The 23,005-nt window shown below is 41.7% G+C and overlaps 1 protein-coding gene across 1 annotated transcript in view; it reads left to right on the top strand.

Annotated features, from left to right (window-relative positions):
* Positions 1-23,005, top strand: part of epha8 (eph receptor A8) — a 102,926-nt gene that overhangs the window by 20,266 nt on the left and 59,655 nt on the right. Inside the window, exon 2 of the mRNA XM_030052112.1 lies at positions 3,599-3,663. Coding sequence (XP_029907972.1) covers positions 3,599-3,663 — 65 coding nt within the window. The remainder of the gene's footprint in view (positions 1-3,598; positions 3,664-23,005) is intronic.

Raw genomic sequence — 23,005 nt, 5'->3', positions numbered from 1 at the left:
CCCTTTGGAGAGAGGCATCACGGGCCACCCGGGTTGGTAAACACGAGCATACGGCTCACAGCTGATGTCACGTTACAGGATTCCTAGTTATTGAAGTTCATATTTTTCAGACAGTTATCTCTCGCTGCCATTTGGAGCCGCCGACGTGTGAAGTCGCCTAGTGCGGCTTTGAAGTGGTAATCTGCGACATCGGATTCATTTTGTTTCCGTCGTCGGTGCTCGGGGCTCATCGCTGTGGTGTTTCTGCACTGTGCTGCCCACAGATCACCGTGAGGTTTCAGTTCCTGTAGGTGGCGCTCCTCAGTGCTGGGGAATGCTACTTTAAAAAAAACGATACCTACTCCATGTCCAACACTATCGTCAGTGTATTGCATAGCTGTCTGTATTTGTAACAGATACAGCAGATTTGTTCTCTGAACCCACAAATTCAAAATAGTAGGAATAACCTCCATGATGAGGCTGTCCTTGTGTCTGCCTAAACGCAGGTAGAATCCATAGTAAACTTATGCAGTCTGGCCAGGGATTTTATTTTTGTTTTTGTACTAAGAATCAGGATAAAAAAAATAATAATAATGTAAAGTAGTGGTTCCATGTTCGTCAAAGGAATTAATTTAATGAAAATCTAACTGGCTTTTCGCCCCAGAGGTGCAAATGCAGATAGTTGTGCAAAGTATCGTGCAAGCAGCGGCGAGCTAAGCAGAAGAAGCACATGATTTCAGTCCTTTCAAAAACTGGATTTCCAATGCAAAATATGTGAACACTAAAATTTCCAACCTGGTATCCCTATCCTCTCTGATGTCTACTGCCATGCTAATATTCTTCAAGACAAGTCACGGGAGTTATATAACCTAACTCGGACACAAACCTTGACTTGCTCCTCCACGCTTCTTTGTCGACTTATTTGGCACTAATTAACTGGTAACACTTTACAATAAGAGTACAACAATTAACATTAGTTAATGCTGTAATAAACATTAAGTAACAGTTAACTAACCATTAACTAATGTGTCTAAGAATCATTTACTAATGTTGTTCATGCTAAGGTATTAATTTATATGTTACCGTATTTCCCCAATTAATCGCCCAGCCACAAATAGCCGCCTGGTTCTTTTAAAAGCCTCGGGTCAGCACCCATTTTGCGTATTAAACGCCCACCCAAATAACCACCAGGGCGATTATTTGCATCATAATGAGGTAACCCAAAATAAGGCTATTCACCTTATTTTTGCAGAAGTAAACAGTTAGCCGCACAATAACTGTGCAGCACTTCTGTTTTCTGTCAAAATAAGAGCGCTAGCTAATGTTAGAAAAAAGGGTGTACCGCAATCTTAAATCAACCGACTATAAATATGTTGGACAGTAGCTGTCATCACAGTAATGGCTGGTGCAGGTCTGTGCAAAAATAAATAAAGGCCTGCAGCGAATAGCCGCCTGGTTCGGGTCAAGTTGATTTTGCGTATTAAACGCCTGGGCGATTAATTGGGGAAATACGGTATTTAAGGGTTATTGTAGATATTATTAACATTAGTAAATGCCATAATAATAATAATTAACTAACAGTTAATTAACCATTACGGCATTAACTAACGTTAACTAACGTTAATTGTTGTCCTATTGTAAAGTGTTACCAATTAACTTCTGTCTCGTGTAAGAATGTCATTGCACAAACTTTGCACAAGATAGCACACTGGGTGCAAAGTCAAGGTGCTTCGTGTTGCTGTTTAGAAGAGCGCAGCCGCATCCTTCGCTGAAAATAATGGCCTTTGTCTGCGTAATGCCGCGCTTGCATGTTTGGTGTGAGAGCCCATTAGGTACACCACGAAAAATAATCTCAGTGCTCTGTCTTTGTCCGCTCCGTCTTGGTGGCGATCGCTGCTCGTGCTAACTACCACACCATACAAACAGCAGATGTTAAAGCTTTTCTAAACAGGATAGAGAGCAACAATGCGAGCCCGGTTGCTATTTTTTGTACGTAGCCAGTTTGCGGCGCTTGATAAGGCCATCTCACAGTTTGCATCAAGATGACTGACAACTGCCGGGGCATGAACCCGAGCAGCTGAGGGGGAGGAGGGTAGGACTCGCAATACACTTCCTGCCTCAAGGCAAAAAGTTGGGGGGGAGGAGGGGGAGTCGGAAGGTGGGGGGAGGTGTGTGTGTGTGTGCGTGTGAGTGTGCGTGTGTGTGTGTGAAGTGTTTTGATAAACTCATTCTAATATGGGGAACATCACTTGGTTGCTTGACAACGAACCCCGGGGCAGAAATCATCTTAGCTGGAAGTGCTGGAGTTGAGACTTGGTCTGCAAACACACACACACACACACACACACACACACACACACACCTAGTACAAACACACCTGCTCCACTGGAAGATATGGATACTGCCAGTGGGGAGAATTACCAGCTCACTAACTCCTTCATCCCTCTTTTCCTCATCTCTCCATCCCTCTTTCTCTTACAATCCGCTCACAGCTGTAGCCGGCTGGGAATCTGTTTACCATAAAACTTTCTAGTTCAAGCGTTTGTTTGCATAACCACCCAAAATGACCAGGTTTCCCGTCGAGGAAGGTGATTATTGGACTGAGGCCTTTATTGGATTTGCATTTTAAACCGACACGTCAAATCTAAATAACGCTACGGAGAGTTTGATCACAGATATGTCTGGACTGAAGCTGGTGATCGATGGCATTTTGTGATATTCAAGAGCATTTACATTGACCAATTTCATGTGAAAAACAATCTGAGGAATTATTCAACGTCTCCATCAGAGTTCAAATTCAAATAATATTTTATTTTCAATTGATGCACAAATCATATTTGCGCCTCAGGAATAACTACAATGAATTTAACTTAATTAAAATTAAAATTAACAATGATAACATCTATCATTTCAGATTGAAAATGTAGAATTTTCTTTGTCTCACCATATTCCTTAGCTGTTATGTTGCACATTTTCAAATACTGTCATTTTATACTTTCAGTTGCTATATTTACTATATATACTTTTCGAGTTAACAGCACTAGTGTTTTAATCATTGGATGTTTTTATTTTTTAAACATTTGCTCTGTTCTTATTATTATAATTTAGCTGTGGCGGAACTGATCCGATTTCCCATTTATATCAGAAAATATTTTCATTCCTCTGCCATGCTTTTTTTTTTTTTCCATATAATTCAGCTGCTTAATGTCACAGGTGTGTGTATATTCGGTATTATAACTTCCAGCCAATCATATGTGAGGAACATTATATTTTCTACTGTACATCTTCTGTACAGTACACCTTTCCTGCTCTGCTCTATTTTGAGTGTGAACCTCTGAGGTCCTGGCTCAGAGGGCTCAGAGGGTGAACCAGGTCAAGGTGACATCACACGCTATGACACCCAGCCAGAGTTGCCGTGACAACCGTCCCGCCTCATCTGTCACACCTGTCAAACAGGTGTGCATTTGTGTGTGTGAGTCTGTCGGGTGTCACTGCACACAGAGGACAGCGATGAAGGACAGGGTGGATGAAGAAAAAAAAAACAATCATTTAAAGTTCATCACTTATCTCCTCTGTTTTTTCTTTTTTTTTTTTTCTTTTCTTTTTTCTCTCTCTGCAGTGAATCTACTGGACACGACAACGATCACAGGAGACTGGGGGTGGCTCACATATCCGTCGCATGGGGTAAGATACTGCAAATAATTGTCTGCTATGTTGAACATCAACCAAAATTATCACATAATTTTCATAACAAGATTTAATGAGCTGTTTCTCCTAAAAATGACATTCTCTTACAACTAAACTGCATTGTTAATTATGTTTCTAGGGTAATGCATTTTGTGATTGGGTTATGTTTGTTTGCAATGCATCACAGGAATGTGTGTAATCCCTTAGTCTGAAGTCCGTGCTAGGAGGCATGGACTATTGTGGTGGATGGGTCAAACAACCGAATCCCACCCAAACCCAAATTCCCCTCAAGGATCAATAAAGCATTTCTGATTATGAAATGACCAGAGTTCAGTGCAAAGCGGCAGTGGTGTTTGTTTGCTGCAAACATTGCATTACATTACTGTAACCAATTGGTTTTGTGCCTCAACCTAACCTTCCCCTGACCTTAGCCAAGTAGTTTTGGCAGCTAAAGGTAGTGAAACTGGCTAAAATACGCAAGATATACAAGATAGTGAACAATGAGTGAAATTGGGGCTCAAATCTGAGTCAGGATTACATTTGAGCACATCATGATAACAGAATAACTTATCTTTGCCTACTACAAATTTTTGCTGAATAGAGCTTGAACACATCATAATGTATCTTGATCTTGATAATGTGGGCCTGACAGCTCAGTGAGACTTGGGTTGCAGGAAATTGTGACCCTCAAAGCCGGTTATGATCCTCATCCCTGTTCTGTCCTGATTTGTAGGCCGACTTTGTGGACCTGCATACCCGCCCTGCTCTGCCTCTGATTGGCTGGTAATTGTTGCCTTCATTGGTTAGGTTGGTTCAGGTTAGGGTTAGGATTAGCCAGTCAGAGGCAGAGTAAGGGTGGGTCTTCATGGCCTGCCTGGTTACTCTGGGTATGCAGGCGGTTTAGTGTCTCTTGACTTGAGGAAGATGCAGTTCTCTTGTGTTGGTGGTCAGGTTGTGTGTCACCTGTGGCAGTGCCTCCGTTTACTCTCATTACAGCGCAACATGTTTTGTTTTCTTTACTGGGCAAATGGTTGATACTGTGGGGAAATTTCAGAATATTTTTCGCAGGACAGCCAGTGAGGCTCAGTTGTAGTCAGTCATAATGGGGAAACACTGGTTGTAGCTGCTATGGGTCACAAAGTTGACACACTTTCTGCAGTGTTATAGACAAGCCTGCCTCTTCTTGCTCTTTCCTTGTGTTTTCTCTCCCTTCCTCCATCTTGCTGACATTGTTTGCAACTTGTGTAGTCAAATCATGTGTTTGTGTCATAGTAGTTATCATTTGTGTGCACCACAGCCGTGCATAGAGTTTTTAGTAATCAAATTATTTGAGTTCTTAGAGAAATCGTTTCAGCCTCCGTGAAAAATAGGGATGCATCTGAAGCCAAACCCATATTTTGCAAGTGACAAATTATGGCTTTCTGATTAATAAATTACCCTTCCGATCATTCTTCTAAAAATTCAGCTTTATATAATGCATAACACACACACACACACACACACACACACACACACACACACACACACACACATATATATATATATATATATATACATATTAACCTGACTTCTCTAATTCAAACTAGAATCGTTGCCACTGCTGTCTATCATCCTAACCACAGTCAGAATCGATGATGACAGCAGCTTTTGTATTGGGAGCGCTGACTGGAAATATCGGTCACCGAGAGGACAGAAGTCAATTTTGCGACTTTTTTTCACAGCTACATTTCTTTTGTTTTGCAGAATGGATAGTCATTAGAGTGGGTTTCTTAAACCAGCGTTGCTTGTCATTTTACCGCGGGTTTGTATGTTTAGTAATTAACAGGCTTTATATGGAGGCTAACATAACGTATAACTTTTCTGTACCCCCCAGTAACAGGATGGGTTATTCAGATAATTTATTGTCTATTGTAAAATACAGATAAAGTGAAGAAGAGGCTAAAAAATTCATTAAATGACAATAGGAAAAAAAAATCAATTAAAAAAAATATTATGCATCTATCCATATGCACTAGCAATAATTTCCATTTCATTTTGCATTATCTTAAAAAATACATTTGTAAGTTTATAACTGGCTGTTAAGTGTCCGCGAGTTATGGAGGTTGGGTGATGGTGTTGCACTTCATGGCACACAGTAGTTCAGAGTGAGGATTAGTGACATGATGTTACTTTATATGCATTATTTCAGTTTATTTCAGTATACCCAGGTAAGGAGATGGGCAGTTCAGATAATTTATTATTTTGTAGGTAAAATGGAGTAGAGGTTAAAAGGGTTAAACAGTTAAATCGTGTGCAATAAACTGAGGTGGAAAATCTAATTTAAAAAATAGGAATTACAATACATTTCGTCAAATACATTTACAATTGTAAAAGGACAGTTTGCAGTTTGCACTTTTCCAGAGTCCAGATAGTGGCTTGGGTGGGGTGAGGGGTAGCATTCATAGCATGCACAGCATTTTTTTTTCTTTTCAAATAGATAAATAAAATACATTCTCAATTTGTAATTGCATATGATAACCATGGCTACAGTATCGTGTTCTTTAATAAGAAGAATAAGAAGGAATCTCAGTTGTTTTATATTTCTTTGCGGCTAAAATCCAACGAAAAAAAAATTACTTCCAGGTTGAGCTTTGCCCACCACTTTTCACCTGAATCCCTATCCTAATTATTTAGCCCCAAAACAAATAACCCAGCTGCACAAAGCCCTGCCACAAAAAAAAAAAAAAAAAGAATCTTCCGAAAATCTGTTCCTGTTTTCGTCGCCCCACATCAGAGGGCGTGATAGTGATGTGATGTTCCAGTCGAGGGGTAATGTGTGCTTATTAAATGGGACCCGACTGTAACATTGACACCATGGACTAATTAGGTACTGTTGCAGCAAGGCGACTACATGCAACGCTCATGTAATTCCAACGTCAGCTCCAACACTGCTGTCAGTCCCCCTCCAACTCTCTCCTGCTCCCCCACCCACCCACATGTTGGCGGCGTCGTGCAAATCATGAGGGGGAGCCCAGCCCCCGGGGGAGGAAGAGGGGGAGGAGGAGGGAAAGATGAAAGAGGGAGAGCGAGGTGACAGCGAGGGCACGGCGTCGCTACATTAGCATATTGTAATGCCACATGATGATGCCTGGGGTGATGAATTAGGACACCCACAGTGATCTTTATAGCAGCGAGCTACCACAGTGTTCCTGACTCCCCAACTGTCAGTGAAGTGGTAGAAACATTTAACCCACCTCCGGCCCACACAGCAGAAGGGGATGTGACTGAACGCCGGCCAGCAGGAACAGATGGATTGTCTCTCAAGTCCTCAGAAAGAGCTGGAAGAATTGGCTTTGAATTTTGACTGAAATGAGGCCCTCTTCTATGTAAATCAGCATGGAGAGCAAATCGCTGCTGCATTGACAGACCCACGTTTAAACATCCGGATTACATAAACTAACATTATGCCGCTCCATTCACCTAATAGGTTCAATATGACATAAATATTCATTCCGAACTTGATGAGAGACTTTATTTCCTCTGAGCTGCCTTACAGGAAATGTTTGCATGAATGGATTTGAATTTTAGGCTCAGCTTCGTGGCATTAGCGGCATGTTACATAAGGTTATGCACATCCTGCACTGAATTGGAGGGATCTGAAGGAGGTTAAATAAGCTCTGAATGTGTGAAATTCTCAAAAGTGTAAATAACCATGCACGAGGCACTTCTGGGCACTTTCGGACCAATAATTTGAACTTGTGTTTGGGGGCACGGAGGTTAACTCACTCAGCTGAATAACCTAGATGGCAGACTAAACATTAATCTGTTTTGTCATCCATATAAATTAGGTTTGGTGCCATTCAGCCAGCGGTGAATGTGAATCATAGCTAATGTTGTTCATTTAAAGAGATGGGATTGCATATAACTAAAATTATGCGTCTTCTCATGAAAATTATTCTTATTGTCATCACTGGGTGTGAAGAGCATCACGAAGGTGAGAAAATCTGAAGTTCTTTCTATGCAGCGAGAGGCCTATCCGTTGATTTTCTGTATTAAATGATCAGTTTTACCGGGGAATTAAAAGCTACCTTCAGGGGTGCCCCGGCAGCTCACCTGGTAGAGCGCACACCGCTTGTCAAGTCCTTCCCCCAGCGACCGGAGTTTGAATCCGAGCCCAGGCCATTTGCTGCATGTCATTCCCTGCCTTTCCTGTCTCTCTCTGCTGTGACTCTCAAATAAAGCAGAAATGCCAAAAACATAATCTTAAAAAAAAGCTATTTTCACACACAAGAGTGGAGTGATCACGGCACAACCTCTGTTTTTCAAGGTGCAAGTGCGCCTGGCTTTAAAGGGAAAGGGAAGATGGCCCTCTGAACCATGTGCCTGGCGAGATAACCCTTTTTCCTCCATTAAAGTGGACCTGGACACGCCCTAAATGCACTTGCACCATGCTCAAGTGGTTAAATCACTGAAATCGAGCCCCAAATCAGTAATGTCACCTTTTTACCTGAGTTAAGTGCCATTTTCATAACATGGCAACAAGGCTAAATCGTGACTTAGCTTAAGTATAGGAGGTAAGTTCCTCCTAGCTGCAGTCTGTGTGGAAAATCAGGCAACTGCTCACTAAATTGCACATAGTTTCTCCTGCAGAAAGTTGTCTTGTACTTTACAGTCTTTCCAAATTCACACATGAATCAGCCTCTTCAGAAAACTTATCAGACCCGTGGCAGCTTTTTGCTTCAGGTCCTCTCTTGCATTTTCTTTTTTTTTTTTTTTTTTTTTTTCCCCGGTGGACCCTCACCAAAAGAATCCCAATCTGTTCCTCCTCAAAAAACCTCTGTTTGCATCCCAACACATTTTGCCCAGATTTACTAAAATCTTTAGTGGGCACTAAGACGTTTTCAGCGTTCACACTGCAGTACAGTCTTGACAAGTCAGGAGTTATCTTGTTGGTTTTGCACACGTTAAACATTTTTGCACATATTAAAGGCTTTAGTATATCGGGCTCTGGCTGTTATTTCACCCCAGAATAGACTTGCATTAATTTCAATTCAGTGGTCCGAAAGAGACGGCTGCTTACCCTGTAGGTGTATATCACTTATAGAGATGATGATGCAGAAATTTTAACTGAGCCGCCGTTTATGATGTGAATGGGAAAACTGAAAGCAGCTTTAAGCGGCATGCACTATACGCCATGTGTTTGTGTGTGAGAGCGATGCAGTGACAATGTCGAGGCCTCATGGGGTCTTTGATAAATGGATGTTATGACAGTTTCTCACTCTCACATGCAGTCTTTATCTCTCTCTCTCTCTCTCTCTCTCACAAACACAAACACACACACACACACAAGCGCACACACAGGGACGCAGCCCAGGTCATTTTTTTTGCCGTTCTGACAGTTTGCAGTGTCATGAATGTGCCATGCCAGCAGCATCCGTTTCTCAGCGGCTCTGTGCTCGCGGAAGCACTCGCTCTTTGATGGTCTTAGGTCAAGAAAATACATCTGCAGTGGAAAGGAAAAACTTTTTTTTTTTTTTTTTTTGGTCGGTCACATGATGATTATCTCATGCAAAGGCTTTCTCGTTTGGCGCTGAGACTTACATTGCAATTGTATCCACAAACCAGGTGGGAAATTTAGATTTTGCGGAATTAAGTGCAACTTCCGATTATTAATCAAATGCATTGTGGTCACGGTGCGCTGGCTGTTCTCTTATCTGTAAGTGGAGTAATGTTATTTTCACAGTGAGGTACATTGTTCGGAGGGCGACAGACAAGTCACTGTGAGCGAGCGAGTCAGGTAAAGGTGAGAGAGAGAGAGAGAGGGAGACAGGCAGAGATAGAGTGGTTGCCCACAGGGAATACAAGGGGGAATAAGTGTCAAGTCCACTGCTGGAGGAAGATGGATTAAAATTGTCACCATATACAGTTTCCTGAATGTGAAATCGTTCTCGGATACAGAGACAGGGGTGGGGGGAACAGGTATTTCTTCTCCGCAGAATGGACAGGTATTTATTTTTATTCTTGTCAGATGAATTCCCTTTGCATTTAGATGCCGGCAATATCATTGCGGTAATGTTCAAGCCAGGAAATCACTGGACTTGGACTCATCTGAGAGAAACAGAGAGAGAGAGAGAGAAAGAATGAGAGAGGAAACATCACCAAGGTGTGTGTTAGTACAGCAGCAGCCAGTGAATAATGAAGACATACAGTTGGTGGAAGGGTGGATGGATTTTTTTTTTTTTTTTTTTTTTCCTGTAGTAATTTTACATCTGGATTAAAATGTGTCCTGGAAAGAAACTGAAGCGTGTCAGCTTGTATTTAAGTTTAGGCTGTGTGAGTGCATGTGTGTGTGTGTGTGTGTGTGTGTGTGTGTGTGTGTTAGAGGTCTTTATTAGCACCCTGAGCTCCCTCTTTATGTGTGTCTCGTTTAGATGACATCATGACAGATCACGTCTTCCACTCAAGGGGCTTCTTTCCATCCAATTTATTCAGGCAATGGTGAGGACGCCCGTAGGCTGTCCCAGGAGCATCTCCTTCTGTTACTACTTCTCTCTCTCTCTCTCTCTCTCTCTCTCTCTCTCTTGCTCGCTCGCTCGCTCTGTCTCCAGGCCTGTCAGATAGGGCACGAAGACTTCATTATCCTGCAGTCCGATCTATGTTGGCCATGACAGGTTCATCCACCGGCCACCCCACAATCGATACAGCTGACAGTACAATGTGTGTGTGCGCGTGTGCATAAGTATGTGTGTGTGCGCGTGTGTGTGCGTGTGTGTGTGTATGTGATGATTAACGTGGGCTGTGGAAGCCATGATGTGGATGAGCAGGTGATGAGCTGAAGTGTCAAAAGCCCACAGTCTGTAGCCATTACCAACTCTTTCTCCTCCAACTCTCTCTCTCTCTCTCTCTCTCTCACACACACACACACACATACACACACACACATTTACTTGCATATGGTGGTCCAACAAATCTGACAATGCCTTCCGCTTCTGTTTCTCAGTGGTGAGTTTTTCTCATGGCTGTAGAGGTCGAACCAGGAGCTGCAGCTTCAGTGCAAATGAGGTTCTGCGTGTACGAGTAGATCAGTGTTGGGTTGCATTATCACTTTTCCCGGTGCCGACTATAGTGTCACAAATTAATTTTTCATTCTCAGTAATAATATCTCAGTCACCAATCGGAAAGATAAATTACTTCTGTTATCAACCCCGCTAAATATCAGATTTTAGTCAAACTAATCAAAAATTAAATCCTGCCATCAGCACCTGATTCATTTTCATCATAATTAGCCATGGTCTCGTCAGCTGACGTGCGTGCTGAGCGCTGCCAGATGTTTTTCTCGGGTTGGACGTGTTCCCACTACTTTGATTTTAAGGATGACAAGAACATTGGACATCGACACTGTTTTGTTTTCCCTGATCGTTTGCACAGCAGAAAACCCGACGGATGCTGAGTTTAGGAGGGAAGAGAGGATGAAATTGCAAATTGCGGGGATGGAACAGAACAGAAAAACTGAAAACTAAAAAAGCAAGTGGTGTAACAAAATAAAAAAAGAAAGAAATATGAAGGCAGTTCAGCTTTAAAAAGCATAAGTTTCCTTTCTGGCTTGAAATTGCAAGTTGATGAAAGAAGAATATCAAATATTTTGATCAAACTTCATTAATAAACCTCACTGAGATGCATACATAACAAGCCTGTATTGTAAATATACACATTAACTGTGTTTGGAAATCTGCTGGAAAGTTGACAGCAGTTATTATTAAAATGGTGCATGATCAGTTTAGTCAGTGTTTGACAACTTGTTCCTTCAAATCCTATTCTAAGGCATGAATCATCAACCCGTGATCTGGTTCAAGTGTTCATTTTTAGCCTTTGATCGATGTTTAGTCTCAAAGAGCTTTACAGGCCCACGGTTTATAGAAAACAAAAGACTCCCCCCCAGAAGTAGACCAGAAAAATAAAGAACCAGAGGGGGAAAAACACAGGAGCTTGGGAGGGATCACAGAGAAACTGAGCCCCTTCAAGACCGGCCAGGAGCGCAGCGGGACGCGAACAATGAAATCAAGTCAATTCAAGTGAAATCTAATCAAAAGAAATCATTGCAAATGTGACAAAAAGAGAAGCAGATTAAGCATAAAGAAAAGAAATAGTAGCAGAAGTAACTTGCAAATCTAAGATGCAATCAACCAACACACATACACAGACTCACTTATTAACTAGAGTTAACCAGAGTTAGGCTAAGTAGCATTGATTAAATAAATATAATGATTTTTTACAGTGCAGGGAATAGTGATATTGCTTTTGAAATGAGTAATGAAGCAATTTTTTGGAAGCCGCAAGCCCAGCACATCTCCTGACTGTCCTGTCCTTGTCTAGCCTCCGATTCCCTTCCTGTTGCAATCAGCAGCAACACACTCCAGGTCTGATTACACACTTCCTTAACACACCTCCAACTATAGTCTTTGAACTGCTTCTGTCTTCCATCCCAGTGACCGTCCGTTGTGGTCTAATTGGCCGTACAAGATCCCATGAGACGGAGAGGTGGCCGAGACAGCACAGCTGCTGTCGGCTGATCATGGTGCTAATGCGCTTCTGCAGCTGCCCTTCGAAAGTGTTTTCGGTGTGAGCTTCGAAAACACGCCAGGCGATGGCAAGGATGTGCTGCATCCAGGCGTCCTGCGTTGAACCGCGAGGCGAGGTGGCGTCTGCGAGTGCCTCCCGCTTCAAAGCCGCAGAAGAGTGTGTGGAGGCGCAGGGCAGCTCGGTTAGACGGTAACCTCAGAATGGAGATGGACAATCTCGGCTTGAATGATCCTGTGCCAAGGATTCCCTGAAGGAAGCCAGAGCCTGCATGATCCAAGTTTGGATTTCATGATCAGTGCTGCAGTCCTCAGAGGAGCGGCTGCCCAGGTGTTTGAACGGGCAGACTGGAGGCAGATTTGTGGAGGAGCTCTGTCCGTCTCGCTGGGGCTTGACAGACAGAGGGCTCCTTTCTGCTCTCAGCCGTAATGTAACAGGCCTGGCAGGGATGAACTGCTGAAATGAAATGATCTGAAATTATCCACTGAGAAACGGGCCACAAGTGCACCATCATCACTACACTACCGCTTCAAAGAGCCGCTTCAGGCAGTTTGTTGGTTGCTCGGAGTCTCCTGACGATGATGATGAAGTTGCTCAAATTAGACCTGAAGTCCACTGCAACACTGGCTGCGTCTACATACATCCTGATATTCCACCAAATACTGGAGTAACAGCCCGATCGAGGGGTGCGGCTATTCAATCATTGCATCAGCGCGTCGATTATAAATTCAGCGCTGATCCACTGAATGAATTGTTGTATTTTGTTATAATTTCACATCGATCTGCAGAAACAATTCATTCAAATTCATTAAAAAAAATTAAAATAAAAAAATAAAAATAAAAAACACTATAAATTGCCACTTTTTTGGTCAATAAAGTTTTTTTATGGAGTAAATAAGGTTAAAATAATTATGTTTTCTGATTTTTTTCAGACCTTAGAAGAAAATGGATAGTCTCCCATGACTGCACTAATCCTATTTGTGGATATAAAATTATGGCTAAAAGTGCTGAATTGAACTGCATTCTTAAATTGAATTGTGAACTAGTAAATCAGGACTTGAATTAAGCCAAAGAGTTGCACCCCTAGTGTGATCAGGATAGAAATGCACCATCCAAACACTTCAGTTGTAAAAGACTGGCTCAATCAGGAGAAAATGTAAGTCTGCATACTGTATGGAAAAGACGTGTAAACCTTTGATAATCCATTCAATAGGAAAATATTAGTGACTAGCAGCCATTTAGACAGTTAAACCACTCGTCACCTTGGGTTGAAATGTTTTTTTCTTTCTTTCTTTTCTTTCTTCATGTTTGTCCATGTTGAATTAGCCGTAGTGGTTTTATAGAAAGGTTTCAAACATGTCAAGTGCAAAACAAAAAATCGACCTGTGGCAGATATGATATGTTTTTGTTCGTGACCCAAAAAGATTTAAGGACCGCCAAACACCTTAATGGACTTTGGACGGGGCATCCCCTCCCTGCACGCAGAATTTGACTTGGCGCGAGGCCCACGCACGCCACGTCAAGTCAGATGAGGTCTGTCATCTGCTGCACGGATCGCTGCAATGATTGACAGTCAATATCTGACCAATCACTGCTCAGAGCTGGGCCGCAGTGCAGGCAAACAGATGGCAATGAAAAGACAATTTGAATCTGGCACAAGTAAGAGGAAAAAAAAAAAACAAGAAGCTCAAAGGTGTGTTTGTTATCCAAGCACAAATGTAAAACTATGGCTATATTATACACTTCAGCTTCAATATACAGGCTACTGGAGATTCAGTTATTCATAGCAGCAGACATGACCATTCATTGTTATGTTAATGCCTTAATCTGCACATCTCAATGTTAATATAGCCAGATATTTTTTTGTTATTATTAACTGATGACTGTATTTTGCTCTCATTTATAAAGACTCTTATGTTAAATGGCATTTGAATTTGTACACTTGGTGGGTGGGCCTCATAAGAAAAATATGCTGGGGCCCCCGTTTGGCCAGGGGCAGCTCTGACTCGCCTTCCTGTGTTCAGTGATCGCAGGAGGAGTCTGCTCTGCTCAAACTGCTGCCTAATTAGAGAGAATAGCAGAGATTGTTCACTGCAGAGGAAGTGTCCGTCTCCGAAAGTCTTATTAGATAGCAGAGCCACTCTGCACACGTCAGAATGTCCTGCTCTGCTTGAACACTTTACATATCATATCACTTTAGTTAGCATCCATGTAAACGGTTCATTTGAAATCTGCAGCCAGAATGATTTCATTCACTCAGCTTCCAGAAATAAATATTTTGCATGTAACAGCAGCTACTGATGCTGTCATCAAGTGTCAATAAGCCGCCGGAGGAATAGACCTGGATGTGCATATCCATGATTCCTGGCTGCATGTCGTGCTTTGAGTCACCGTCCCGTGGTGAAACAGGTGGATCGCATGAATAAATTTTGCTTGGCAGTAGAAACTGAGAGGGACGTTTCCCAAATGTTCTCCGCGGACATTGCTGCAGGCCTGGGGAGGTCCACACGAGGAGGCCCCTGATGCTGCTGTTTCCAGAACGTTCCTGAGGCGGCCACCCACGGAAAATAATAATAATGAACCGCAGAATCACTGGTAAACATAAAAGTACAGCTCAAATAAAAAGCGAAAAGGCTGGAAAGCAGGGCCATAGCTCACAGAAGAAAAAAAAAAAAAAGACCCAAACTAATGGCAATAAATGAAACAAAGTGTATCTAGAAAAAGTAAAACATGAATAATTAAAAAATAACATTTTATATTAAAAATAAGCCTAAATCACAATTGGCTTTTGACAGGAAAACACATTTTAAGAAGAAAACAATCTTGCACTGTCTCCATGATGTTATCAATAAGTCTTGCACACACACACATACACACACACACACACACACACACACACACACACACACACACACACACACACACACACACACACACACACACTATAACCCTGTTGGGTGTAAAGCAGGTGCAGTTGTTACTCGTTAAAGTAGGTGATTGTGCTGATGAGTTCATACAAAAAAAAAAAGAGGCACATTTGATATTTTGTCACGCACACACACACAAACACACACACACACACACACACACACAGATGCACGCACACACACAGACTAGTTTCATTAATGTTAATCATATGCCATGGATATTATAACAGGATTCTTTTTATTCCCCATTGTTTGGGGTGTTTCATCTTTTTTGCACACTACAGCAGTACTGAAACATGCACACACACACACACACACACACACACACACACACACACACAGAAAACACACACTCGCTATTCTGTAAAAATTGCATCTCAGAGTAGATAGCAATTACACCATCTCCCCCACTGATCCTAGACCAGTGCAATTAACACTCCTATTCCAGAAAGGTTATCGCTGTCAAAGTGCCCTCCTCCCCACACACACACATGCACACATCCACATCCACACACACACACACACACACACACACACACACACACAGAAGCTAAGTTATTAAGTCTGTTCTGGTTGTGTGGCTGATAGCATGAGAGGCAGGAAGGTGTTGGGCAGAGCCTGATATTTCCACAGAGTTAATATGCAGACCTGTTTCTTCACAGCATTAAGCCTGGAAATGCCACCAGCTAGCACACAGTGTGTTACACAGCCATCATCGCCTGCTGACTTTCACTCCATCTTCATCATCCTCCCCCCGTCCTCTCTCTGTCCCTCTGTGTGTGTGTGTGTGTGTGCGTGTGCGTGTGTGTGTGTGCACGGGTTCAAAGGAAACCTCCATCGGACGCTAATCTGAAATTAGATCTTTCAAAGAAGACGCTATTCTTCGGCTCTCTCTTGCCTTTCTTTAAACTCCGCTCCTCCAAAAACATGCGGGTTGTCTGCAGCATCTGCAAAGTTTAATCCAGGCAAGGGGAGGAATGGCTCACAAACAATTGGATTACCGTAATCTGATTGCTCAGAGTGCTGTGCTGAAGTTTGTTGTGTATTGTCCCAAAATGTCGGTAATCAGATTACAAATGATTGACGATTATAAATGGTGACCCGGCTTGCACTGAAATATGTTTAAGGACAAGAAGGGGTTTTGGCTTGAAAAGTAGGAAAGGCTGGAAAGATGCATTAGTTCATTTTGGGAGCAAACAGTAACTGTTAGTAATTAGGACTCAGTATCGAAATGAGCATTCCTTCCAATTAAGTTACTGATTTTGGAATTTTCTGAAATTTCAGCAGATCATTAGACACCTAGAAGCCATTTAATTTTGCAAATAAGCCCAACACTAACATGGAGATACATTTTCCACTGATTTTGCAGCTGCTGTAGTACTGACTTTGCATACTTACTGCTGTGGTGTTCAGTTTCAGGAGCCTTTTCAACTACATTACCAACAGGCAGACTACATAAGGACCTATCTAGGTAATAAGACTAGACAAGATACAGTGTAGATCCAAAATGTACTATTCTGACTTATTACATACATATTTTATACACGAAAGAGTTATTTTCTAAAACCTTACACAGCCATTTTGGTGGGGAAAATATTTACTGTCATAAATGAGTGTGAATGATTCTCGACTGTGGAGAATCTAGTCTGTAAAAAGTTTCATCAATTTGTCAACAAAGTGCTTAAGTAACATATTATCCTCCAAAATGTTCCTTAATTTGATTTGATCTTCGGACCAAGAAGACAGTAACCAAACAAAAATTGCAGTTCGACACAAACAAGTGCAAAGCAAAGTAAGAACACAGTTAAAAAAAGTAGTATGGATATCACCTCTTTTTCTGACATTTCTGTTTGATATCTGCTGTAATTAGCTACATTGCTTCTCTGTACTATGAAATTGTGCCTTTGTGTCATTACAGGACACCGTAGCTCATGGGGAAGGGTGTATTTGCAGTTGCTGCTTTTAGCCAGTAGGGGTCAATAATGGTCATTGATTACTTAATACCCCTTTAATATGAATGTTTACTGTAATATAAGTGGATATCACTTGTGGGTTATGTTTTCCTTCCACACCACATCATCACTTCACATTGAAGAAATTATTATTTGATTTAGGACCCAACAATTAAATGTGAGTTGCAGATGCTTTTACGTTGTGATGTTTGTTGGTTTCTGTCTTCGCTTGGGTGGTTTTGTATCATCTGGAAGCCCTGGAGCCAATCAAGCTTGTGTTTTGAATTTGTATAGGATGTGAAAGTTGGGCTGGGAATATTTTCCATCATGCTCAGTATCCTGCAGGAATCTTTGTGTTTACACCCATAACCGCCTTAGGCACACTCTGGAAAAATAAGTAACTAAATTTTAAAAAACGGATGAAAAAGGCTTTAAACAGGCAACTCCCTTGTTATTGTCCATCACCAGCAGCTCCATTTAGCACATAATCAACTCTTGTCTCAACTGGTATTCTCTCTATATTTTCTAATCAATCTCTCATTCTCTCTTTCATCTTTCCTTCCATCCACACTCTTCCTTATCATACTTTATGAATAGGTTGATATTGATTTTATGCTACACAGCACAAGACTTGTGTGAGACTATAACCTAAGATTTCAATGCCACCCTCGGAGTCGACCATATTAAAAACTAGTCTGCCTTTTACTTGGCTTAACAACAGCTTCTCTGATCTTCAGGCAACCGAGATTGCACGTTCTTTGTCTAAATGGAAATGCTAAATGGCTTGAATAAAACAAAGGAGAGTGAAATGAAAGTGAGAAGGGGAGTGAGGAGAATCACAGAAATTGAGGAACGCGGATCAGACGGGTATTAATTGCCACAAAGAGTGAACAGAGAGGCTGAGCTGTTTGGCGGTGTGACCCCAGAGCGTCCCGATTGGAAACACAATTATCAGTAAATGAGAGATTGCACATCAGAAAACTTCACCAGCCTGGATTTACAGCTTTTATCTTTGCCTTTATTTTGTGTAATGAGGATAGTCATGATATCAGTCACAACATCAATAGGCTTTGGGGCATTTTGGTGGCTCAGAGGACTGAGGTACACACCATGGAGTCTAATCTGGTACAACTGTTACATGCCATCCATCCGTTCTGATCTCCCTCTTTCCTGCCTTTTGCGCTCTGCTAAACAGTGTTACAAAATGCATTGCAAAACATTAAGCAACGACAAATAAAACTCAATAAAACAGTTAACATAAAAGCATTTAAACCTGGCGCTCCCATTGGGTGATTCATCATTACGACTGCACACTGCCTGGCCGAGCTCGGTGCAGACTGACACAACTTTATTTTAAACTCTAGTGGAAATCCCAAGGCTTCCTAGGATGCCAAATATGCCCTGCTGAATTACAGGGAAACAATGCACAATACATCTAGATATGTTCTGTTTGATGAAATGCTGCAGCTTCAGTAGCTTCAATGAAGTGTTGCAACCCGCAGATACAGAATAAGTATGTGTGACTCTCTCACACAGTATGGAAGAAGCTACTTAAAAGAAAAATCGCATGGAAAATTAGGTCTTCAGGGGTTTAAGAAGTAACTGGTAACTGAGGGAGGCTGAACAATATCTAGTATCATAAACATCAAAACCAACAACTGAAATTGCCCTCCAACACTTACTCTCTTTTTTAAAAATAAAAAAAATGAAGGGGAAATCAGAGTTCAAGGGGTTAAAGAAGTAATTTGAAAGATGACACTGATTTTGCGAACCTCTAATCTCCTTAGGCAAAGTTTGAAGTCGGAAGCCTTGGGGCCCAGATACAGAGATGAAACCCGCACCGAGACTCAGTTATCCGCTTTTTTTTCATTTGCATGAAAGAGTTCAAGAGTTCACCCACCTTTTCAAGGCTGGCAGAAAACTTCATGATGTAAATTCATAGTTTATATCATACTGAGTTATATCAATCTGATGTAAGTTGTAAGCTAGTAACGTCCTTTGAGGGAGAGAGAGAGAGAGAGAGAGAGAGAGAGAGAGAGAGAGAGAGAGAGAGTGTTATGATTCTCAGAAAATAGAACTAATTCCTGTTTAGGAGGTTGCTTGCATTATGATGATCACATATAAGAAGTCTTATCTGGACAAACATTTTATTTACCACAGTACGGCCGCCTGGTCAGTATTGGTCTTTAACCCTTGCTTGGCCACTACAACTTCTCAGCATGGAGAGATAAAAACAGGAGTACTACAGTCCTCTGATGATGTGTTTTGTTCTCGTCAATAACCTGGCAGCAGTTATCTACACAATTTGGAACTGTGCCACGGCTCGTCAATGGAGCCGGGAGAACAAGGCAGAGCGGCAGTCGAGATGAGATGATATAAAAGCGCCTATAAGCTTCTCGGCATTGTTAAAGGACAAAAACAATGTGATCTTCTCAGGCTTTCAGCAAGGGCTCGAGTTATACTCTGAACTTTATAAGGGTCTCTAAAATAACTAACGTGATAAATAAATAGCCTAACGGGTACCCTTTCCATAAGAAAGAGAGAGAGAGACAGAAAGAAAGAGTGTGTTTGCATTATGTGGTCCAACACTTTCACACACTCACAAACACACACACAAACACATGCACATGGCAACAGTTGTTTCAAGCAGATTGCAACAACCTGAAAACGGCCCGAGACGTCTGAGATATTGCAAGAACAAAGTTGCACAACGACAGCGCTGTCCGTGGTTCTGAAGCAACAACAGCGCTGTCCGTGGTTCTGAAGCAACAGCTACGTGACAGTCTCGAAGCAAAACCTGTGCTAGCTGCCTTGCAAACAGGTGAATTCCAGTTGTCTGAAGCTATTTTTAGTTTCTTTATGAAAAAAAAAAAAAAAAACGAAAAACTATCCAGGCTTGTAGACCCCGTCAGCAGCAGCAGTCTTATTTTTGGCAGCATGGTAGCTTGTCAGTACTACTACTTCATACTCAATTAGAAAAATAATGTTGGCTGATGCATGTAGAGGCTTCTTCCAAATGGGTTTGAAAATTTTTGGCTTGTGAGCCTGAAGCAACATAGATAGTGCAATGTTTCCCAGCACACCATGGAGGCCTGGTCGCAAAGTGCAGCTGTACTGTCTGTCATTCACAAGCAAATATGGTCCGTTTAGTTATTTTGGAAAACATGCTTCTTTTAGGGTATTTATTTAATCATTGCAAATGACACAAAATGCATTATTCATGATAAAAATGATTCAAACCCCTCCTTATGCTTCCACTGGTTCCCACATAACTCGAACCCTGGTTTCTTCAGTAAGTTGGAGAAATAAGTGGAGTAAAGTACATTACATTAAACATCAATCAAAGATACCTACCTAAGCTATCAGATGGAGACATGATTTACAGCATTAGGCAGTTGACTTTATCACAGATGAGTTCAGGGTCAATAACTGTGACTTTCTGTTTTGTCTGAATTTACTCAATTGGAGCTGTTTGAACTCTAGACAGTCACACAATGCACCAAAGTGGAAATGCCGTGAAAAATAGGTTTTCCATAGAGGTGATAGACATGTTATATTTTGTGCACTTAGGTGTGTGCTCTTGTTTGCGTGTGTCATGTGTGCATGCATCTGTATGTGTGTGTGTGTGTGTGTGTGTGTGTGTGTGCGTGTTAACAGTTTTGCTCTGTGACTGCCACATTTGATTTTCCCTGACGAGAGAGTCAGTGTGTTGACAGGCAGGAAACAGATGTGCAATTTACAGCCAATTAATTTCTCTCTCTCCCTCTCTCTCTCCCTCTCTCTCTCTCTCACACACACACACACACACCCATACATGCACAGTTTTGTCACTCCACCGCTGCCGTGTGAAGCGCTACATTTCTGTTGTCGTCATGATAGAAAACTCTCTTATCGTGCTCTCAGAAGATAAACACGCCCTGAATCTCTCTGACTTCTCTTCTTCTCCCTGCCTGTCTGCTGAGGACAAGCAGAAAAGATTTCTATTATTCTCACAACTAAACAACAATCAGTCGAGTCCAATCTCATCCCTCCCTGCTTGCCATACAGTTCCCATGCTCTTGACAATCTGCCTTCAGCTCCTGTGATTTTTCCACTCCCGGAGAAAATTACAAGGAGGAAAATCGCAGATTTCCCAGGGTAAAAAAAAAGAAAAAAAAAAAGAGGAGAGGTTGAGAGCGCGGCAATGGCAAGGAGGGAATAATGAGGGAGATAGAGAGGTTATACACCCCACTAATTAGCCAGGGTCTTCACAAGTTCAAGGACGGTTTCAATTTAGCTGATAAAGATGAGAGGACGAGGGAGGGAGGGGAGGGTGAGACGGGTGAGACTTCCTACATCTTAATTATTGCAGTGGTTTTTGGCTGGTGGCGCCTCGGGGAACAGGAATGGGAGGTGTTGGTGTGTGGGTGGGTGGGTGTGTGTGGTGGGGGGTGTTAAGGTGAGATGGGGGGGAAAGGACAAGAGTTGGAGGGATTTCTTGGAAAGCCAGGTCTTCTTCGACGGGTTCAAGTGCCGACAGGTCTGGCCAAAAGCTTCCCAGGGTCAGCTCTTTCCCTTTCAATTACTCTGCCACTTGCACAAGGATTATTCAGCTCAGGAGGAACTTGGTTAACACTGGAGGTTAAACACACGCACAGACACACACACACACACACTTGCATGTTTGCATACAAATACCAGCCACACACATAGGCACACACTCTCACGCTCATGCTATGCAACATAATCAATTCTGCGTTTGTGTCTGTGTTTCAAACACAGCTTCTGGGCCAGGCCAATAACAATATGCCACACACAATGCACCTTAACCTGTAATCCTTGCTGCAGTTGCTCTGATTGGGAAAATTGCCTTTCTCGTGGTAGGGAAGAAGGAAATGATATGGTATAGCTCCAACTGTTGAGTCACTGGTTATGTTTATATGCACATGGTTATTTCTTGTTCTTTCTTTATATACTTGTCCAGGGAAAGTGTACTGAGTTGCACGCCCCTCTCCTTATTTGGGTTAAGCTGTTTACATGAGCCTGTCATACCCTGTAATTGAGTCTCAGTGCGTTGTTGCCATGAATAAACCAGTTAACTGAATATTTCCTCCTCCCTGCTATTTGACTGAGCAATGGTACATTTATTCTAATACAGACGGAAGAAATGAGAATCCCAATACCAATAGTGAGGACTGCTCACTGCCTGAACACACACATAATACTCTACAAATCTGTGTTTGAGAGAGACGGGTGAAAGGCGTAAGATGTTTCAATTTCACAATTTTGTTTATTTGTTTATCAGGATGCCCATAAGCTACTTCCTTAGCTAGTCTTCCTGAGGTCCACACAGAATATCACATTACAGTAACAGAGCTACAGTCATTAGGGACGTGATTCTTTGGCTGAACAGAGATTCAATATAATTCACAAGTAGTAAGTGAAATTTCTTTTTTTGGAAAATTCTGTTAAATTCAAGGATGTAAATCACAACTTGAGTCAACAATTTGATTCGATATACTTGGCTTTTTTTTAAGAATTGGGAATGAAATGATTCAAAGAATTTCATATCGATCAGGTCATATTCAGATTGATTGATTCTATTTATTTCTATTAGGAGACTGATGCAGTTGAATTGGAAGAATGAATCATTATAATTTAGTTAATTAAGTTTGAGAATTAAACCAGATAAACAGACAAAGAAACAGATTGAAAAAAAAAAGGATTAAAAAGACATCTGGGCTTTAACCCTCCGCTGTTGTTCATGTAAGTAGACGTTGCTATCAGCAAATAAATACTAATGAATAACTGTGTTGAAAGTTCTATCAAAAAAGCCATTTGACATTTGGATCATCAACACCCCATTCCCTTAAAAATCCACACCTTTGTCCTTGACATCCTGACCCAAAAACACACATGCACAGA

Source organism: Myripristis murdjan, chromosome 5 (genome assembly GCF_902150065.1).
Source record: "Myripristis murdjan chromosome 5, fMyrMur1.1, whole genome shotgun sequence".
Classification (NCBI taxonomy): Eukaryota; Metazoa; Chordata; class Actinopteri; order Holocentriformes; family Holocentridae; genus Myripristis; species Myripristis murdjan.
This window is presented reverse-complemented; position numbering and strand designations above follow the sequence as displayed.